General features: G+C 62.0%; 2 protein-coding genes across 6 annotated transcripts in view; both read right to left on the reverse strand.

Moving 5' to 3' along the window:
- Window positions 1–319: 319 nt before the first annotated feature.
- ARTN (artemin) lies at window positions 320–2138 on the reverse strand. The gene is made up of 3 exons (XM_072868195.1): window positions 1911–2138; window positions 1589–1778; window positions 320–1219 (listed from the first exon to the last, which is right to left on the reverse strand). Exons 1-3 carry the CDS (start codon window positions 2136–2138, stop codon window positions 783–785), a joined length of 855 nt encoding a protein of 284 aa, XP_072724296.1. The 3' UTR covers window positions 320–782.
- Window positions 2139–9496: 7358 nt separating this feature from the next.
- The window catches only part of ST3GAL3 (ST3 beta-galactoside alpha-2,3-sialyltransferase 3), a 190327-nt gene continuing 179331 nt past the window's right edge, over window positions 9497–20492 (reverse strand). For all 5 annotated transcript variants that reach the window (XM_072868662.1, XM_072868661.1, XM_072868659.1 and 2 more), the window contains one exon: window positions 9497–13902. In XM_072868662.1, coding sequence (XP_072724763.1) covers window positions 13813–13902 — 90 coding nt within the window. In that variant the 3' untranslated portion in view covers window positions 9497–13812. The remainder of the gene's footprint in view (window positions 13903–20492) is intronic.

Consider the following 20492-nt stretch of genomic DNA (forward strand, 5'->3'; position numbering starts at 1 on the left):
GGGTTAAATTACACGCGGCCCCCGGGGGCCCAAAGTCATAAATAGGAGCTGCCGCTCGAGAACAATAAATAAATAATTTAGAGTAATAAATAGTTTAGTGCCGCAGCACCGCGGGGACAGCGGGGGGACCCTGCCACCCCGCCCTGGGAGCCGGGCAAGGGTCCCGGCAGCTGCCCGTGCCCCGCCGCTCTGCAGAGCACCGGGGGCTGCTGCCAGCCCAGGTGCGGGTCCCCCACCCCGCGCTGGCGCGGTTTGGCCCCGCTGCACCCCTGTCCACAGGGACGTCCCCTCCCTGCAGGGCTGCTCCAGCCTCCGCCAGTCCCGGGGCGCCCGAGGGGACAGGGAGGTTTTGCCCCCCTTCTGTCCCCCTCTGAAGCTCGGGCGACGCTTGGCCCCAGCTCCCCTAAAGCAGGGGTGCGGGAGCACCAGTCCAGGCAGGGTGCAGGCGAGCTGAGCGCTGCTGGTGGGCACCAGGCTGGCAGACCTCTGCGAGCAGTGGGGATGCTCCGTGTCCCCTCCAGCTCCTCTCCCAGGGCTGAGCGGGGGTGCACCCTGGCAGGACCCCACGTAGCCGGTGGCACCAGCTGCTTGGCACTGAGCGGGAGGGGGCTCGGCCACCCACCCCCCATCATGGCTCCATCTCGCCTTGGTCCCTCATGGCCACATAAACCAGGGGCACCTGCCTCCGCCAGACCCTTCCTCCGAGCATCGGCGCTGCTGTGCACCACAAGCCAGGGTCTGCCGGCATGTGTCGAGCCGGGGCCGAGCCGGCAGCCCTCTCCTCAGCCGATGCAGCTGCACTCGGCTGCCGAGAGCTTCTCCACCGTCTGCCATGTGTTCTGCACATCCATGAAGGAGACAGCCTCGTAGCGGGTGGGCCGGCAGCAGGGGTGGCTGAGGACCCGCTCCTGCGGCCCTGGGGCGATGAGCTGCTGCCGCAGCAGGCTGCCCAGCGTCAGGTCATAGTTGCTGCGTGCCCGGTGGCAGGACCCACTGCAGTACTTGAAGAGCACGATCTCGTCTGAGTTGAAGCCCAGGCCCAGGTCACGCACCTTCACCATCAGGTTGCGGATGTGGCAGTTGCGCCCACGGGCCCCCCGTGAAGGTTTCCGCGCCCCCTTCTTGGCTTTGCCAGCACCCGGCGGTGAGCGCTCAGCACGCAGCAGCAGGTCCTCCACCAGCTCCACAGTGCCCGGGCCACCTGTCGTTGCATTGTCCCCTGCATGTGGAGGGGACAGCACCGTCAGACCCCCATCCCACACCCGCCGCCCTCCTGGGGCCCGCCGAGCCTGCCTGTACTGTGCCATGACCTGCAGACTCCTCCTGACCACCTGCCATGGCACTGGCCCGGTGCCCGCAGGGTGGTGGGGTGGGTGGATGCCCAGCCGAGCATCTTCTCATTCCCAGGGCTCTGCCACCATCCCCAGCATGAAGCATGGGGCCCCATGCGTTCAGCTCCTCCTGCCCAGCCCCGATGTGCAGAGGCAGCCCCGCACGGGCTGGGGCTCCCTGCAGCGGCTCCCAACCTGCGCATGCCCCATGCTCAGGGCTACCGTGCCCAGGCTGGGGGTCCTGCCCCAACACGCACCGTACAGCTGGCTCCAGGCAGTGGCAAGCGGTACCTCCACGCTGTCCTCCACAGCCGGGCTGGCAGTGGCCATGCCCCGCAGCGTGGGGGCCGTGTCCAGCGTCTCATTGCAGTGTGGCGTTCGCAGGGTGCCCGCGGCCAGTCCAGCCAGCAGCGAGAGGATGGCAAGGAGCCCCCACAGCATCCCCTCCTGCAACAAAGCACAGCAGAGCAGGGTGAGCCCTGGCCAGGGTCCCCACACCAGGGATGAGGCTCCGTGAGCTGGGGATGGGGACGGGGACGTGTGGTCCTGGCCATTGCAGCCAGCCAGGCCTGGGCTCACCTTGGGCTGTGGGTGTGTGGTGGGTCCTGCAGGTCTCGGCTCTGGTGGCCCCGCTCGCTGCTCCATGCTGGCTGCAAGTACAGAGGTGGGGGTCAGTGCCCATGCAGAGGGGATGGGGTGGACATTGAGCTGGCTGGCTGGGAGCTGGCACACCTCTTCCCTGCCCCTGCCAAGCATGCCATCCCCTCCCTCGCCCCCCAGCACCCCGCAACCCCTCCTGCACCCCATGCATGCCCTCCCGTCCCCTCCCCACACAGACAGGCACCCTCACCACCCCCCGCACACCCCTTCCTGGAGATTTGGCAGCTGGGGCGGCCTAGCCTTCGCCTAGCACCTCTCCTCAGGGGGATGCAGCCGCCTCCTTGTGCGAGCGGCCTGGGATGCCAGGCTGGGCCGTGAGGCAGCAGCTGGGTCTGGGAGCGCTGCGGGGGGGGGCCTTTCCCATGGCCCTTCCCTGGGAATGTTTTTCTTGCTCATGGTGGGAGCCTGACCTTGGAAACTCCAAATCCATTAGCGTAGAGTCCTCGGGTGCAGCCACCCCACAGCCCCGCGCTGGCTCCCCAGCCTGCTGCCTGCGCCAAGCTGGGACACGCAGCCCCAGAGCAGCCCAGGCAAGTGGGGATGCGAGGAGCAGGATGGGCAGGCAGGTCCCGTGGGGATACGGCAGGGCGCGGGGCACCATGCTGGGCTTGCTGTAGTCATTCACCCCAACACCACTGCCCAGCATCCGCTGCCCCAACACACACAGGGGAATTCAGTCCCCGCCATGCATGGTCCCAGTGCAGCAGCAACCACGGTCTCAGGGGAGTAATGTCCCCCAGGAGGTGCAGGGGCAACTCCCAGTCTGCAGCCATACGTTGCACCTCCTCCAGCTCCCTCAGGGTGCGGGGAGGCCCCTGTGCCCCAGTGTCCCAAGCCAGGATCCCCCAGAGGTGGGTCCCAAGGGGGCTTTGAACCTCCTTGGCCCATCTGCTGCATCCCCTGTCTCTTGGGATGGGACTGTCCCCTTGGAGCTCAGTGGCATCCTGCAGCAGGGAGTTCCCCTGTCCCCTCCATGGCTTTGCCCCAGCATGTCTCAGGTGCTTCCATGGCAAAGCTGAGATGGCACATGCTGAGGAGAGCGTTCCTGGCCAAAAAATGGAGGGACACAGCTGGGCACCACCGGTACAAGGAGACAAAATCAGTTCCCCCAGCATCTCAGGGGATGGTCCCCAAGTCCCGATTGCTGCATCTCATGTCACCCTGCAATGGCAACGCCATGACAAGGGGCCGTGATGGGCAATGCTGGGCCCATGTGCCTCCTCCGGGGGCTGTGCACGGGGCAGGATGAGTCCCCGGTGCAGGCAGGGCTGGCACCAGGCCCCCCGGCCCCGCCAGCCACCGCAGCCTGGCCAAGCACAGCCCACGCAGCACGTCGCTCCCGTGGCGGCCAGTGGCCCCGTGCCAGCCGCTGCCACCAGGTCATGGTTTTCCCAGGCCGGCACCCCCGGAGGGGCCAAGCGAGGGTCCCCACGCCCCGCTGGGAGAGGACGGGCCCCCCCGGTCCCCGCTCCCGCAGCCGGCCGCCCCGCCGCGGCCCCTCGGCCCCAGCATCCCGGCGGAACGGGACGGGACGGGACGGGACGGAACGGGACGGGACAGGACGGCGCAGCCGGTGCAATTCAGGCTTCTCCCGTCCGGCGGCAGCACGGTCCCGGGCTCTGCGGCGGGAGCGCTGCCGGCGGGAGCGCTGCCGGCGGGGCGCCGGGCGAGGGCAGCCTCCCTTCGCTCCCGGGCAGCCCCGGTGCCGGCCCTGCCGGTGTCTCCGCAGACACGGAGCCCCGTCCGCAGGCGCAGCTCCCCGAGCGCGCAGGACCCCAGCCCACGCTGGCCCCGCACCCCTGCGGGCAGGGGCAGCAGCCGGCCCTGCTCGGCCCCTGCTTTCCCCCAGCACGGGCAGGGCTGAGCCAAGCTCCTGGGCACCCCACGGGGCTGCCAGACCTGCACCCCCCGCGGCAGAACCCCAGCTCCCGCATGGGGGGGATCTGGCTGAGTTCTGCCCCTGCCACGGCTGCAAGGGCCCAGCGGGGCCGTTACCGGGCACGGGAGCCCCTTCCAGGGGGAGGATCAGGACCAGCCATGGGAGGACCTGCCTGACCCCCCGCCCCATGTGTCCCCCGCCCGGGGGCTGGACAGCAGCGTGCTGGGGTAATCCCTGTGCGGGTCACCCCACACCCACCCGTGCAGAGCCCCGGCGAGAGCCCCGCTGCCCACGCAGTGCATGGGGCGCTGGGGAGCGGGTGCCCCGTGGGCTGCACCAGGCCCCCGGGGGAGGCAGGAGCCACTGGCGAAGCGAATCCACGCAGGGCCAGCAGGTGCCCCAGCCCCGGGGTGAGGGTCTCAGCTCACGGGGTGGCCGCTTTTGGAAGGGGGCTACGCCGGGGCCTCGCTTGCCACTGCTCACCGTGCCAGCCCTGCAGCCGCCGGTCCTGCCTGGCAGCGCGGGGGGACGCCCGGAGACCCCCACGGGCACCTGTGGGCACCGGTGGAGCCGGCGGAGGCCCGGCATCCCACCGCGCTGCCCCTGGCAGGAGGAGTGACGGGGGGTCAGAAATCAACCCCACGTGTGACGCGGAGCTGGCACCCGCCCCGCAAAGCCGTGGGAGGCCGGAGTCGCACACGTGGGGCACACGGGCGAGACCAAACTCGGCTCCAGCCCGGGGAAAGCAGAGCCGGGGGGCGCCGGGCAGCGCCGGCCCGGGCACCCCCGCCCCGGGGCTCTCCCCCCCCGCCGCCGCCCGGGCAGCCGGGGCACAGACCTGCCCGACGTGCCCAAAGGGCCGGGGCGGGAGCCCAGGGAAGAGGCGGGTGAGACCGTCCCCGTGCCCCCCGGGCACCCGCAGCGGGGTCCCGCCTCTCCTCGCCGGGCAGGGAACCCCGTCCCCGCCGCGGCCCCGAGCGCTTCCCGCCGCCGGGCCGGTCTCAGCACCCCGGGAGCCGTCCGGCGGGGCCCTGCCCGGGGGCGGCCCGGGCCCCCTCGCCGCCCCGCGGATTTTGCCGGGGGGGCGGGCGGCGAAGCGGGTCCCTCCCGCCCCCCCCCCGCAGCCCCGGTACGAGCCGCCGCCGAGGCCCGGCACCGCCGGCAGGCTGGGGCGGACGCTGCCGCCCGCCGCCCCGGCCCGCACTCACCGTGCCCGCGGCGGGGACCATCCCCCGGGCCGCCGCCGCCCCGCATCGCCTCCGCTCCCCGCCGCCCCCCGCCGCCCGCCGCCCGCCGCCGCCGCCGCGCCGGGGCGTGGCGCGGGCGGGGGCCGGCGCTGCCCCACCGGCACCGGCTCCCGCCGCTGCCCCCGGTGCCGGTCCCGGTGCCGCTCCCGCTGCGCCTCGGGGTGCGGGTGCCGCTCCCGGTGAGCCTCGGGGTGCGGTGCCGGTGCCGGCGGCGGCGGGCGGGCGCGCAGTGCGGGGCAGCGGCGGCTCCATCCCGCTCCCGCCGCCGCCGCCGGTGTCAAATTCCAGCCGCCGTCACCTGACCGGCGGGGCGGGCACCGGCACCGGCACCGGCACCGGGACCCCGACCGGCACCCCGACCCGCACCGCAGCGGGACCGGGACTCCGACCCTCACGGGCGCCGGGACTACCCCGGGACCAGGACGGCGCCGGGATCCCGCCAGCAGCAGGAGCCGCAGCCCGACCCGCATCAGCACGGGCTCCGCGCCGGGACCCGCACCGCCGCCGAGCGCCCGCGGAGACTCGCACCCCGCCGGCAACGGCACCGGGACCCCCGGCGGCACGCGGCGCCCGCCACCACCACCCGCCCGCCGGCCGACCCCCGGGCCGGCGGACACCTCTCGGCACCGCCGGGCAGGCGGCCGGGCAGACGGACGCGCAGCCCGGACGGACGGACGGACGCCCCCTGCGCGGGGCTCCCCGCCCCGACAGCCCGGGTCGCAGCGCCGGCAGGACGGACGCAGGACACCCCCGGGGACGAGTTCAGCCCTTCCCGCCGCGCTCCGGGAGCAGAGCCCCGCGGGGACCCCACGCCCGGCGGCGGGGGGCAGAGCCCCACGGGGACCCCTTGCACACAGCGGGCCACCCGGGCCCGTGGGGACCCGGCGGGGATGGGTTTGGGGGGGCAGGGCGGGGGCCATCCCGGCAGCGCGTGGGCCGCGGCGGGGCTGGCCGGCGTCCCACGCACCCCGAGCCACCGCGGGCCACCGGTGCGCCTGGCGCTCACGTCCGGCCTCGCCGGAGGAGGAGTCCGGCCTCCCTGCCCTGCCTCCCCGCCCGCCCGCGCCCCGCGGCCACGGCCCACGGGCGCCCCGCGGCCAGGTCCACCCCGGCGGGGCCGCCCGCCGCCCGGCTCCTTACCTCTGCCGTCTCCCTGCCTCCCTCCGCCGGGGCCGTCGCAGGCCCCGGAGACATGGGGGCCGGCTGGCGAGCCGAGCCGAGCCCGTGCGAGTCCTTACGTCACCGCCCAGGGCCCTCCGCGTCCATCCCGGGGCTCTCGAGTGCTCCTTGCAAGCGTGCCAAATCCCGGGGCCGCCTCCGCTCGGCCCCGCTTCGCACGTGCTCCCCTGGCCGGAGCCGGCCGCCGGGGCACAGCCCAGGCCGGGCAAGCCCCCCGGGGCCAGCCCTCATGGCCCGCCGGACCCCCGGGCCCCGTCTGCGGCGGGGTCCGGAGGCGTCCGGGCGGGCTGCGCGCCCCGGGACGCTGCCTCCCGTGTCATCTGCCCCGGCAGCCCTCGACCGCCTCGGCGCAACCTCCCCGGGCTTATATAACTCCCCGGCTGGAGCGGGGCCAGCGGCTAGATCGCCGGCTGTGCCGCGGCTGCACGCCGGCCCCGGGTCGCCCGTGGGGTCTGCCCCGGCACCCGGGCCCCCCGGGTGGCGTTAACTGCTTCCCCGCCGCACGGCGGCCCGGACCCCGCGGTCCTGCGGCAGGGAGGGCCGGCCAGCCTGTGCGAGCCGCCGGCGGAGCCGGCCGCCTCGTCTTGGCTCATCTCGTCGGATTATCCAGCGCAGGGATGACAAATCCCGTGTCCCTCCCGTGGCATCACCTGCTGGGGAATGTGCTGACACAGGTGGCTGAGCTGTCCCCGCCACCGCTGGCAGGGACGGTGGACGTGGCACGTGGCCCGGAGCTGCTGCCCCTGCCCTGGCGTGGCACCACGTGGCCCTGGTCCCCCCCTGCTCCGAGCACAGGCGGCTTGGCCAAGCCTGTGGCCCTGGGTGGCTTCGACCCTGCTAGTGGGACTGCGTGGGAGGGTGGGCTCTGCCGTGGGGCTGTGCTGCCCCATGGCTGTGGCCTGAGGCTGCTCCCATCCGTGATGCCCTCATGGGAGCTGGCAGAGGCGATGCCCTGGGTGCCTTGGCCCAGCAGGGGTTTGGAAGCCCAGGAGCGTCCCTGGGGTGGGGAGTGAGCCGGGGGCAGGGGACAGGGAACAAGATCCTCTGCTTCGCAGGGCTGCAGGCTAACGAGGCTGCCTGCTTGGAAAGTTTCTGTGTGAGTGGCATGTCCTGCTCCAGGTTGCCTGGCTGTCCCCATGGGGCTGGGACTGGTCACAGCCCTGCCCGCGCAGGGGGAGCTGCCCAGGAGGGGCTGCCAACGGAGGGGAGGGCTGCCTCCCCCATGGACAGCCCTTGGGGCTTGGAGACAGCCCCAGGTGCTGGCTCACCGCAGGGGTTACCCCATCCCCTCCACCTTCCTTGCGGGTTGGGCTGGTTCTCATGTCTCCAGGGCACAGCCGGGAGCTGCTGTGGGTGTGACGCTGCTCGTGGACAGGGGGCTGTGTGGGGCATGGCACAGGGGGAGATCCAGGGGACCCCATACAGGTGGGCCCATGGTGGCCCCGCTCCTGTGAAAGGGGTGGCTGTGCAAAGCTGTGCAAAGCCTGGCCTCTGTCCTCTCCCAGGTGTGCCCCCTTCGTGGCTGCTACCCCAGACACCTGGGGGCCCTGGGTGCCTCCTCTGCCTCTGGCCCTTGTCCTGGGAGATGTGATCCCTCCGCTGCCATCAGCCCCGCTGATGTCCCACCAGCAGCACCTCCTCCCTGTCCTCCCGAGATCGTGGTGGCAGGAGGTGGCACATCCCAGCGCTGTGCCTGAATCCGGGCACTGCTCTCTCCCCTTGGGCTCCCATGAGTATCGGCTCTGCCCCGGGGAGTGCTGAGTGTGTGCCAGGCCCCACAGGGTGCTGGGTTGCAAGGCAGCGTCCCTGGCCCCATGGGTCTCCAGACAGATAGGTGACCTGCTCCCCGGCTGCTGCTGGCAGCAGCTGGCTTGGTGCCTCCCAAGGCACCGCCTGCATCAGCCTGTGCTCCTGCACCCGCAGGGCTGGGGTGTCCCCGTGTCCCTTGTCTGGTCTGGAATGAGCCCTGTGGGGCCAGGGCGTGCTGTGACATCTGTCCCTGAAGGTGCCACCCTTGTGTGAGGCAGGATGGGGGTGATGGGGTCCAGCCAGATGGCAGGACTGAGCATGCCATGGCTGCTGCCCTGCCTGTGCGAGGCCATGGCTGGATGTGACAAAACGTGTGTGGGAGTGAGCTGTGACGCAGACAGACACACTGGTTGCATCGTCCCCATCTCAGCAGTGATGTGGCTCCTTTGGGGACACCTGCTCCAGAACAAGTGTCCTTGTCTCTGCTGACCTGAACCTCCCATGGGCTGTCCCTGTGTGCACCGGTCCCCGGCTCTGCGCTCTCCCCCTCCACAGCCCTCCCAAGGCCAGGATGGGGCACAGGCCACCCCTGGGGCTGGCCCAGCTCCATGGCAGTGGTGGCCCTGCTCTTTAAGGGCTGGGAAGGAGGGCAGGAAAGGATTGAGCAGCTTCAGCATCTCCTTTCTGGGAGGGATCTGGAACTTGCAGCCACACACCAGGGAGGGTTGGGCAGTTGCCTTTGCGGTGTCCCATCAGTACTGGCAGGAAGCCACCCCTTGCGTTTAGGAGCTGGCAGGTCACTGGTCACCCACCTGGAAGCAGCCACCCTATTCCCCCGGGCGATGGGACTGTCCCCGACTCGTCCCGTGGCTCAGGAAGCCCTGCAGCATTGCCGGGGTTTGCCCCAGAGGTTACGCTCCTCCCGCTGGGACCTGGCAGGTGTCGGAGCCAGTCACGGCCTCAGCCCCCGGCTTCCTAAACCGCTTCCTTCCTGGACGCTATGGTGAGAAGGTCACTTGGCCGGACACCTGCCTTTGTCGGGGCCGCACCCAGCCCCTGTTGCGGCTGTGACCCTTAGTGGGAAGCCACCCTGCTGGCAGGGAGTCCCCAAGAGAGCAGGCAGAGTCGCAGGCAGCCCATCCCGGGCAGGACAAGCCCCCACCCCTCTGCCCCCTGACATGACATGCACCCAACCTGCAAGCCCTTCTCCCACCCCTCAGGTCACCAGCAAGGAGGAGCGCAGCCCTCTCCTGTCCCCAGCGCCAGGTCAGTGGCATCGGCCAGCTGCAGCTCCCAGCAGGGTTACTGTGTCGGAGGGTCGGGGTTACTGCGCTGGAGGAGTCAGCAGTGAAACCAGGCTGGGGACAGCCCGAGCAGGGGAATCCCTCTGCCTCCCCTAAAAAAGGCCAAAGGCAGCAGAAGAAAGAGGCCAGCCAAGCTTGTTTGATAGCTTTATTGCTTCTGTGATATGACTGAATTGATGTGACATAAGCCGGCTTGGAGGAGCCTGCAAGACTCTTGCCCTCCCTGCCTAGAGGGGAAATTAAAAAAAAATCGCAGAAACTAAAATTAATTTTAAAAACTCATTGAGTTCTCGCATCTCAGCTTGGTACAGTACCGGCGAGTGCACTGGCCTTTGGAGCGAGTCCCTGTGCAGGCTGTGCAAGGAGCTGGTGCCCGGAGGGGCTGGGCAGTGGCCCGGGTTGCCCGCATCGAAGCACACGTCTAATACTGCGTGTGATGCACGCTTGGGCCGATGGCGCATGCCGTGCTGGTGCCAGTGGAGCTCAGCATGGCGTCCGCCTCCCTGCCAAGCAGTCTGGAAGCCCTTGCCTGTCCCCTGGTGCTGCCCGTACCCAGCCTGCCTGCCCGTTTGGTACAGACAGAGAGACAGCCCTGTCCTGACACCTTCCCCCTCTCCCAGCAGCGCCCGCACGGAGGGGTAAAGCAGCACGGCAGGGCAGGGCCTCCCCACTGCTCCCTCCCAGGAAAAGGAGACGCTGGAAGCCCAGAGATGCTGGGCTGAGGGATGCTGGGCCGCAGAGGATCCCGCTCCTGCCCCGTACTCCCTGGCCGTGGTGCCTCCGTTTGGCACGTGTGAGCTTCAGGCCACAGCATGGCCAGCCCTAGTGGGGTGAGCTGGTGGAGGGAGCCCGATGCCAGGGTGGTGGGCACTGGGGAGGGCTGTACACCACAAATGCATGAGCAGCCCGTGCTCGTGGTGTGGTCAGCGCAGCAGCAGCTCTCCGACAGCCCCTCTCCTCCAGAGCAGCACGTGCTGGCTGACCTGCAGCTCCCCAGACCTGCTCTCTGCACCCGCCGGAGCAAAATCCCGCTGCGGGAGCTGGCTCCCCGACCTCCCTGCGCTTCCCCGGCCTCTCTTTAGGCAGGTTCCCTGCCACCTGAGTGGCCTTTCTGCACTGCAGCGCGTCAGAGGCGCCAGGCAACCCCGCTCTATATTTAGGCTGTGGAGAATTCCCCTGGGCTCTCCCTTCTGAGCTGAAAAGGTGAGTCACTGCGAGGGAGAGGCCAAGACTCATATCCGTCCCACTGACCCTGCTCTGACCCGCGTGCACCGCTCCGAGCTGGCAGGACTGCAACGTTTCGGAGGGCGGGAGGTGGCTGCAGGTGCACGCGGGGAGGCAGCCAAAGAAACAGCATCCAGGAGCAAAACCCAGCGCCACGCACTGCTTCTGGGGCTGGGGTGCACACCCCCATCGCCCTGACGTAGGGCTGCTCTGTGGGTGTGCTTGCCCCACCAATGTCAAATGGGACAGTGAGTTAGAGGGGGGCCTTTGGCCCCCAAACAACCCCCCATGCTCTCTTTCCTTCTGCTTGCAGGTGGTCCTGACCCACCACAGTCACCCTGAGCCACGCACTCATCTGTTCAGCCTGGGCACTTCTGCCTGGAGACCCCCACCAAGGTGGAGGGAAGGGCTTGGAGTCACCTCCCTGGTCTGCAGGGATAGCTTCCCATCAGGACCTGTCGCTGGCTGTGGTGGGGAGCTGGGACGCCAGGGAAAGCAGAGCAGGGGCCGTGCTCTCTCCTTGGACCTGGAGCCAGCGAGCTGGAAGATAAAGGTGCCCCGTAGCTTTGTAGTGCTCAGTGAGACAGACTAAATCAAATTAATGCCATTGCAAGCCTCCATGGGGGTGCTTCCTCCAGGGGGTGGGGAGGAGCCCAGCACAGATACCAAAGGCTCTTCATCTCCCTCCTCCTCTTCCTCCTGGCTGCAGCCACTTGCTGTCTGGCATCTCAGCTCACTGTAGCATAATGGATGCAGCCCATCACCCTGTCACTGCTCCAGGGCTCCCACAGCAGCTGGTTAAAGACCCAGTTCAAGCACCAAGGCGGAGGGTGGGTGCCCACCCTTCCCCAGCCACAACCTCGGCCAGGTCCAGCCCAGGCACCCCCACTGCCACCACGGCAGGGACTCTATGGACGATGGTCCCAGGTCCAGGCTGACACACAGGAACCACAAAGGGAGCGTTGCCTGGCAAGAGCCATGTTCCTTGGGCTCCTTGAGCAGGAAAAACAAATTGGGGGAGAATATTCAAAGGAGTATCTGCCACAGCATATGCTCAAAAACCTGCTGGAAACCCCAGCTCTCCATGCTGGAAACCTCACAGAGCACCCTGGGGGAGAGGCACGTACCAGGGCGAGCAGGGACCGCCTGGCTGGGAGGCCAGAGGGACAGGGGAAGGGACATGGGAGGGGGAAAGGGAAGGGAAAGCCTCCCAGCATCTGTCTTCTGCGGCCTGGAAGAGGCAGGATCTTTGAGCTGCTCCCAGACTATAAGGCAAGCAGCAGTCACGACCAGAAGCTGGACAGGACTTGCCCCTGAGCAAGCTCCTTGGCTACAGGCGCACCACCCAGGAGAGGCTCCTGAGAGGCACATCCCACGCAGGTCTGTGGGCAGCACCCAGCACCGTGTCCTCAGAGCTGCCTCTGCCCGCAGCCTGGTCTCAAAGCATTCCATACAGTTTGCTCCTCTGCCCCATGCCTGGGTCACTGCCTTGCCCCTCCTGCACGTCCCCTCTGGGGTCTCAGCCCCAGAGCCACAGCCCCCGGCAAGTCAGTGGAAGCAGAGGTGGCCCAGGGGAACCATGCGAGCCGTGCTCTGAGCATCCCTTGTCTGTATTAGGGCCATGTTCTCCCTTCAGCTCAGAGCAAGGCAGACTGCAATCCTTGGGCTACGTCAGATGCAGCGCCAGGACCGTGAGCCCTGCCAGCACCTCTCTGGGATCCCCCCTCCACTGACCCCAGCACTGGCTAGCTGCACGTCGGTGCCTCGACACACAGGGACTCGGCTCGGGACAGTGCCCATGGGTGCAGTCCAGCCTGCTCCAGGCTAGGAGAGTGTGGGAGCCGATTTCCACGTGTAACCATTCCCTTGGCAATCCCCCTTCTGCCCACGCTCTCCAGGTGGATGAGACCACCCCGCTGTCCTCGCACTTGGCCACATTGCTCAGTTTATTCCAGCTCCTCTGAAATACGTATACAAATGTGCAAATACTGCATCTGGGGACCAAGATGGCAAAGGAAGGGACGTGCTCCTGAGAGCAGGAGGAGCAGCAGTGCTAGAGCAGCACGGGAGGAGCTTGGAAATGAAGTGAGCAAGGGCCGAGCAGAGGATGAGGGTTCCCAGCAGGCCCCCACCCGTGCCAGCAGGCTCCATCATCACTGAGGTCACACCGCTTAAATAGGGAACATGATCGAGTCTGGAACAGAAAACAAACATCTTCAGCAGCCTGCTCTCAAACTGTAAAGCTTCAGATCTCCGCGCAAGGTCTGACCTCCTTCCAAAGAATAAATTACTCCTCTCCCACACAAAAATAAAATGAGATGCTGTCCAGAAACGGTGACACCAGTCTCCACGGACTCCATGGCGGCCCTGCACAGCAGGCACAAACCAAGAGGCCTGAGAGCCTTGAGCACAACGAGGCAGGTTCCTCAGCGCCATGACAGGCAGGAAGGTGGGGAGGGTCTGCTGCAGGCAGAAAAAGCCATCGGCTCCCTGCTCCACCTTGGGGTCAGGGCAGAGGCAGAGCAGGGCAAACGGCTATGGAAAATGCAGCCAAGTATGTGGCTGCTGCTGCCGCCTCTATGCGGGAAGCAAGGAAAAGTGCAGAAAAACAAACCCATGCTCATCTCCATCCAGAAGCTCCAAGTGGAGAACGAGGGAAAGCCATTATTCTCCCTTCGAATTATAGCAGCACCAACGACACCAAAGTTTTGGACGGATTTGTTTTCCTGGGGAAAGGTCTGAGGCCGGTGACAACGCAGATGGAGCATGGAGAGGCCAGGCTTTTCGCAGGGCTGTGCACAAGCAGACGTTGCCTTGCACCTTGGTATTTCTAGTATAATTCCAGCAGAGTTTCTTTTAAAAAATAATACTTTGTACATTCAGGCATTGCTGCCTCGGGGCAGCGTCACCTCCCATTTGGCACAAATTGTTTTATTCACAAACCTTTCTTCTCTCTCGAGTCTTTCCTGTTTAATTCAGGACACAGAAGATCCGTCTGTGATGCAGAGTTCAAGAACTGCCCGCTCAGCCCCTTGCCCACCTCCTGCCAGCTCTAGGCCTGGAGGCAGCAGGTGCAACCCTCGTGCAGACTGGCAATGTGAGAGGGTCTTCCCAGAGCACCTGGGCATCTCTGTGTGTCTTCAGTGAGGTGGGATTCTTGCGGGGGGCTGCCAGTGCCTGCTCCCAGAGCTGCAGTGTGCATCTTTGTCTCCTCCCTTGGAGGCAGTGGCTGCAGCCACTCAAATCCCACTGGTTAGGTCAGTGATGACTCGGGCTTTCACCAGCTTCCGCAGGAACTCCTTCTCCCGCTGGATGTTGTGCGTCCAGGACTGGAAGGAAATGGGAGAGACAGGAGGTCAGTAGCTATCCTGGCCAAGCATGCTCCCGTCCCCCACGTTGTGGGACACTCCAGCTGGGGCACGGCAGTGGCTTCTGCCAAGGAGACAGACCCCGCTGCAGGCCAGAAGAGCCCTTGCAGACCAAGGGCCTTCTCTCATCTAAAGCTGATACAGCCAGCAGAGTCAGACCTGTGTACCTGGGGTAGGAGGCCTCCCCATGGGCTGGGTGAAGTTTTTTTGGCATGGTGAGATCTGGGCAACCCAGGTACCTTGGGCAGACGTAGCTGGTTACAGTGCCCTCCCAAGCCACCGCACACAAGAGTCCAACACCACAGCATTAATGGTGATGTATGCCGGGGAACAGAGCTGGCAGAGAACATGGTGGCAGGACATGTACCCACATACAGCTCCCTGCCAAGGGAGGTCTCCGGGGAATGCAAGGGGGTGCTTGCAGCTGAAAAGCTCCAAGACCAGCCCCATCAAGGCCAGCTATAGCCCTATCAAGAGGAAATCACATGCTAAGGGTTACACTAATACAACGTGAGGGGTGAAATGGTCACATCTCCAAGCCAGGCACTTCAGAGCAATGACTGCTATGGCTGTGTCAGCCCACCCACGTGTGTTCCCTGCATCAAACTTTAGCCGCGATCAGAGCATCTGCCATCACCACCCTGTGCTAGTACTATTAAAGCACTTAATGAAAGCAGTAAGTGGTTTGTCCCCGGGGGACACCAAGGCAGAGCAGGGACAAGCAACTTTCCCCAAAATCTCCCAACAGGACAAGAATCCCCGTAAATGAATCCAGGTCTCCAGCACAGTGCTCTGGCCAGCAGCTAATCTGAGCTCTAAACATGATGTGAACCATGATAAAATCACTCTACAGGAGCCTCCCTGAAAAGATCTCAACCAACAAAGTGCCAGCCCAACGAGCGCTCCGAGGGCACTTCATCATAGGTATCTAAACCCAGTTTACCCACTGCAAAACCGTGGGCACCTGCCTGCAAAGCACTGGTTGCATCCATCACACACAACGTGCATGTGGCTCTCGTCATCTGTGGATGTCCTGTCCTTTCCAGGACAAGCAGCTCTCAGCCACGACTGCTGACTGTGTGGCACAGACAGCCCCAGTCATGGCGTGGAGCCTACTGCCAAGAGGTCCAAGGGACTGAAGGTCCTTCTCTAGATCACCAGCACATTTTGGAAATACCTCTCTTGCTGCTACTGTGCATTTCCAAGCCACTTCCATCCCCTCAGTGCACAGGAATGACAACAGCTAAAGCTGCTAAGGAAAGTTCAGGCAGGTCTTATCTTGTAACCTGTGTTCAAAAGAAGTCTTTGACTTCCTCTGCTTCCAGTGACACTGTTACTTGAATGCTGCAAAGGGTGCACCAGCACCAGGAACAACAGGGCCACACATGGTAAACTGTCCTGGTGCTCTTTGGGACTCTGAAAATGCAGAAGACCCAGTCTTTAAACTGAAAAGACGCTGCCCAGAAACAATTCAGTGCTTGGCTTCTGCTAGCATAAAAGCAGAAACTGAAAACTGGCACTGGGAAGAAAGCTGGCTCGTAAAAGGAAAAAAGCGTGAATTTCAGAAAGCGGCAGTGGGAGCGATGGTGGTGCAGAGCAGAGGGAGCTGGGAGAGCAGGGCTGCGTGTGGCTGCCACTTGGAGCCAGAGAGCCAGGATCCCCCAATGTGCTGGAAACAGTCCCACATGTGGCATGTCAGCGGGGGCCCCGGGCTTGGCCCCCGCCACGCAGCAGCGTCTCTTCTGACAACACAGCCCCTTGCTAGGAACACACAGCACCGGCCGAGGCAGCCAAGTGTGCGTGCGTGCTCCTGCCAACAGGCAGTGAGCAGCTGTCTGCTGGCACAGAGGCCACGCTGGAACACCAGGTCTCGATGCATTCACTTACATCTGGCTGGGCTTGTTGGTTAAAGCCTACCTGGGAGCATCAGGGAGCCTGATGTGCCTGACACGTCATAGCGTAAGCTGATCCCTCCTTCACGTCTTTCAGCCTCATCAAACAGTATGAGAAGCCAACTGGTTTCACCCAGTACAACCTGCCTCCATCCCTTGCTACAGACGGTAACTGGGGAAGCAGCCACTTTAGGCAAACTCAAACTACCTAAAACCTCACCGCAGGCCACATCCCAGTGCCTTATCTGATGGCAAGGGGAAATCTGCTTTGTGAAAGGCACAAGTGGAGCAGGAATTTAAGTACAGGAGGTGGGTAATAAAATTTTGGGTGATACAATTGCAGTCTCTCACGTTACAGGTGGGCCTGGCTCTGGCACTGACTGCAAGGCTGCTGACAAGACCTATAAACCTCTGGCTGTTCAGCATCCAGGCTGCTCTATACCCTAGGCACTGCCACAAACTCCTCTTTCCAAGCAGCAAACCACATGTAAGGGAATTCAACCTCCCATTTGATCCACGGATCTCAATGGTGTCCACGGCAGTACTCTCAAGTGTTTTGTGGTTGAATATAAGACCACAGAGGAAGAAGATTCCCCACTGAGGATGGGCTTTCATCCCCCCAGGAGAGCACTAGCAGAGCACTCGCTCGGTGCAGTGCTGCTCCCCGCCCCCCGTGCCCTACAGCAACACGGGCAGGAAGGATGAGGCATGTCTTCAACACCAGCTCCAGTTACTGATTACATGAGAGGGACTCGTCCCACTGACAGACAGAGCTAATCAGGCAAAGGAAGCTGCATTCCAGCCCCAGTGGCTGCAGTGGGGAGAAGAGCCGGAGCAGATATCTCGAAACTGCCAGAGAGGCAGGCATCTCGCTCCCATTGCCCCGACAGGGGAATGGCAATAAAATACATCCTAAAACTCAGCAGGTTTTAGGGTGTATACACCCTAAATAGCACCCTGGATAGCACAGCCTGGGTAGCACACACTGCTGGCAGGGCCCCGGCAGGCGGGAGGGCTCCGTGAGCCGGCTGCAGGGTTTCAAGAAAAGCCAGGCCTTGGCAGGCTCAGTTTGCTTTGGGGCCAGGACTGTGTCATGGCTGTTGTAAAGGGAAGTTCTCCTTTGCCACCCCTCACTGGGTAAGCTGAGGTGCTCTGTGTAACCAAGTTGTCCTGGAAATCCTTCAGCTGACGCAGTGTCCTGAGCTGCAGCAGGATGGTAAGAAAGAGGCAATGCTTTGGCCAGCCACATTCCCACAGACAGGGCTGTGCTGTCAAAGTGCTCATTTTGACATTTTAAGCAGAGCGTTGTGAATAGGATCCACACCTGGAGAAGGATTACATGAAGCGGCTGCAGCGCTTGTGGTTTATTCCTGCTACTACAGCAAGAAGCCTTCTCCTGTCCTCAGATGCTGGATGCGCTGTGGCTGTGCTAGCAAGATGCTCCCTGTCCCTTCTGACTGCTTTGACCCTCTCTTCCCATGCACACCGAGCGATTACTGCCTCATTTCCTACTCCTGTATGCTGGATTATTCACATTCACAAAGCTCCTGCCCCGAGTCCTGAAGCTACACCTCAGCATCACAAGCAGAAAACTCCATCTCTTCTCTCATGAACCTGCCCCTCCAGACAGCAACAGAGCAGCTCGGAGCACTCACTGCCACCTCCACCTTCTTGTCCCCACATGTCACTACCACCACTGCCCCTGTGACCTGGCAGACTGGCTCTGCCCTCTCCCCCCTCCACTGCTCACATCGAGCAGGCGGCTGGTACAGCTTAGAATCATAGAATCATAGAATCATTTAGGTTGGGAAAGACCCTTAAGATCATTGAGTCCACAACCGTTTGTTTCCACTTGTGCAAACCAACGGGCTGCTTGTCTGAGCCCACGGCCGGAGTAATGAACTTCTGGGAGCTCCACCAGGAACGTCCCAGGAGGCTCCAGAGCCCTTTTTGCTGTTTGGGGATCAGGCTGGGATCTCCTTTGCTTCCCGCCTCTCTACGGTTAGTAGACATTTGCTCTTTTCAGTGGAGAGAGAAACAGCAGGAGGAGAGTCGCCCTGCAAGCAGATGCACTGTTATGGCTGTCCATCCCAGAGAGGTGCCAGTGGGTCTGATGTGTGATCGTTTGGTCACAGTTATTAGATCAAAATTTATCATCACTTAAAGCCACCTTTCAGGGTTATGCAAATGCAGCAGCTCCAAACCATCCGTCCTTTTTTTCTTGATGACTCCATGAGGAAGCACAAAACATCCTCTGTCCCTCCAAGAGAAGCCAAGCAGAATATTTTAAGACTAAGAAACTGTTTCAGAGACCAACCCAGGAGGAAGGTAAGCTCCCCATCTGTAATCAGTTACAATCAGGGAATGCCTCAGCTTCAGAGCACATTAGTCTTATCAAGTATATTGCAATATCTTAAAACACAGGAAGATTAAATGAGAGAGAGTGAAGTCAATGAGGAATGCATTCAGGAAAAACAGTAAGTTGTAAGGCAGGAGGTTTCTCAGTTCTGTTACATCCTCTGTATTTCTGCAAGTCAGCAGCATTTCTCCCTGAAAACCTGCACAGAAACAACAGCAGCAAGTAGCAAGAAGTGCTACTTCTCTGCTAACAGGCGGTTTCCAGTCTCCACTGGTGGTAATTTATCTCTACCTTTAACCTGCACTGCCTTGCCTCTAGAGCTGCTTATTTTTCATGATTCTGCCTTGCCTGCACCCTTGCTCTGGTCCCGGCATGGTGACCATGCACACTGGGTGTTTTATGGCCACCCCTGAGCCGCAGTCTCACCTCCCATGACACCAGTGCCCTGCCTCGTTCAGGACCCGTTTGCCCCCTCCTCTCTCAGTCCCTCGGCCGGGGCATGTCAGCACCGCAGATTGCCCCGTCCCGCCTGCACCCCTTGGGAGTCACAGGTACTGAAACAAAAGGGAGGGCTGGGCACCCTCCTCTTTTCATGTTTAGGAAAGATTTACTCACAGGTCCTTTAAGCCCAGTCATTCTTATACCAACTTGAAACTTTAAACAGCTTTTTCAGCTCCTGCTTATTCTTCATACATACCGAGAGAGCAATTGTATCTCTTCTCAGTCTTCATGTTACCAAGCTAAACAAGCCATGTTTTCTTTTTCCTTCTACCAAAAGACGCTGTTCATTTCCTCTATGAAAACTGGGAAATTTCCCAGAAGTGTCCTAGCTTCCTCTGTCCCTATTTACTCCAAATTTACTTCTTGGGAAGCAGAAAAAGGGCTCACCATTGCCTCATGCAAAGGCAATTCTCTGCCTCTACATGAAGTCCTTTCCTCAAGTCTTTCCAGAGCTGTATTTGCCTTTTTTTCCCCCAGTCACAGCCTGGCACCCTGAATTATCCTGTGATTTATTCATACCTATCTAAGCATCTTCCTCCCCTGCCATTGCCAAATAATGCTTTCCCAGCTTAGTGTCAGCATTTCTGTTATTGCCCCAAACAGCATGGCCTTCCATTCATACTCTTAGGTTTCATGCCACCCAGTTTACTCCTGTTCTCAAGGTGCTCATGGTCCTCCTGGATGGTATTTTGATCCTCCTTTGTATTGACCACACCTGGTTTTGTATCATCACAAATTCCACTTGCACACCATTGCCTTCTGTGCCAAAAATCGTTAAAGCAAACACTAAACATGACCTCCTGTGGGGGAACTCCCAGCCGTCCATGCAGTGCTGCTCTTTGTGTTCTCCTTTAGAGAGACTATTCACATACAGGTGTTGCACCAAACCATAGCTTCTGAAGCTTAACTAATAATATCTCACATGGCACAGTATCGCACGCTTAACTGAACTTCTGACAGATGGAGCTACTACACTTCCTCTGTCCCCAGAATGATTTTTTTTTTAATCAAATAAAGATATTAAATTAGTTTTTCTAACCTGCCTTTGGTAAATCCATGTTGTGTTTACTTTCAGGATTGAATTATTTTTTCATTTAAACTCTGCTCTGAAGTTCTGAATAGTACCTCTGAGGTCAGATTAAGAGATCTGAATTTGACAGGATTCTTTTCCTTGCCTCGCTCCCATCCCCCCAAAAAAGAAAGGAAAAAAAAGTATTATGTCCACTACAATCTAGTCCTGTGGAACCACGTGTAACCTGATAGATTTATTGAGGACCTTTTCCTCTGGACTTGCAGCTTAATTGGCTCCACAGCGCAGTGGTTGGAACAGAGATCTCTCAGGCTTCTCACACCTAGCTTCAACGGCTTTTGCTTTTCACTGCTAACCCACTCATTTTCTGTTTCTATGAACTTTGCCCTGTAGGCCACCCTTTCCCTCACGTTCATCATATCACCCTTATGGAGGTAATACATTCATTCATGTGGTTCCCACTCTGGCTCTTTAATCCCTACGCCTTCTGCTTCCTTCACCTCTCTGGATGCCACAGCCCTGGTAATTCTTCCCTTGTTTCCATATTATTCGTTTGGCAGTGGGACTGTCCAGTGTTCGTTTATTTTCCTTTGCAAGATCTAATTCAGCTTGGCTTTTGCCAGTTTTCACTTTATCCTTGTCCTTTCCAACTATCAGGGCGAAGCCTCCTCACTGCCTGATGCTCTCTCCCATTCCTCTGTTATTTCTAACAGTACTGTGAAGCGGTTGTTTATGAAGTTATGTCTGTAGCCTTTTCCTGCCAGTTCCC

Source organism: Ciconia boyciana, chromosome 7, assembly GCF_034638445.1.
Source record: "Ciconia boyciana chromosome 7, ASM3463844v1, whole genome shotgun sequence".
In the NCBI taxonomy this organism is placed as follows: domain Eukaryota; kingdom Metazoa; phylum Chordata; class Aves; order Ciconiiformes; family Ciconiidae; genus Ciconia; species Ciconia boyciana.

What these genes read in the sequence shown, in the direction of transcription:
- ARTN (XM_072868195.1), bottom strand. Translation starts at nt 2,138, where the DNA reads ATGGGGTGCAGGAGGGGTTGCGGGGTGCTGGGGGGCGAGGGAGGGGAT. An exon ending in CCACACACCCACAGCCCAAG is followed by an intron (nt 1,779 to 1,910) that starts GTGAGCCCAGGC and finishes GCTTTGTTGCAG; the next exon opens with GAGGGGATGCTGTGGGGGCT. An exon ending in TGCCTGGAGCCAGCTGTACG is followed by an intron (nt 1,220 to 1,588) that starts GTGCGTGTTGGG and finishes CTCCACATGCAG; the next exon opens with GGGACAATGCAACGACAGGT.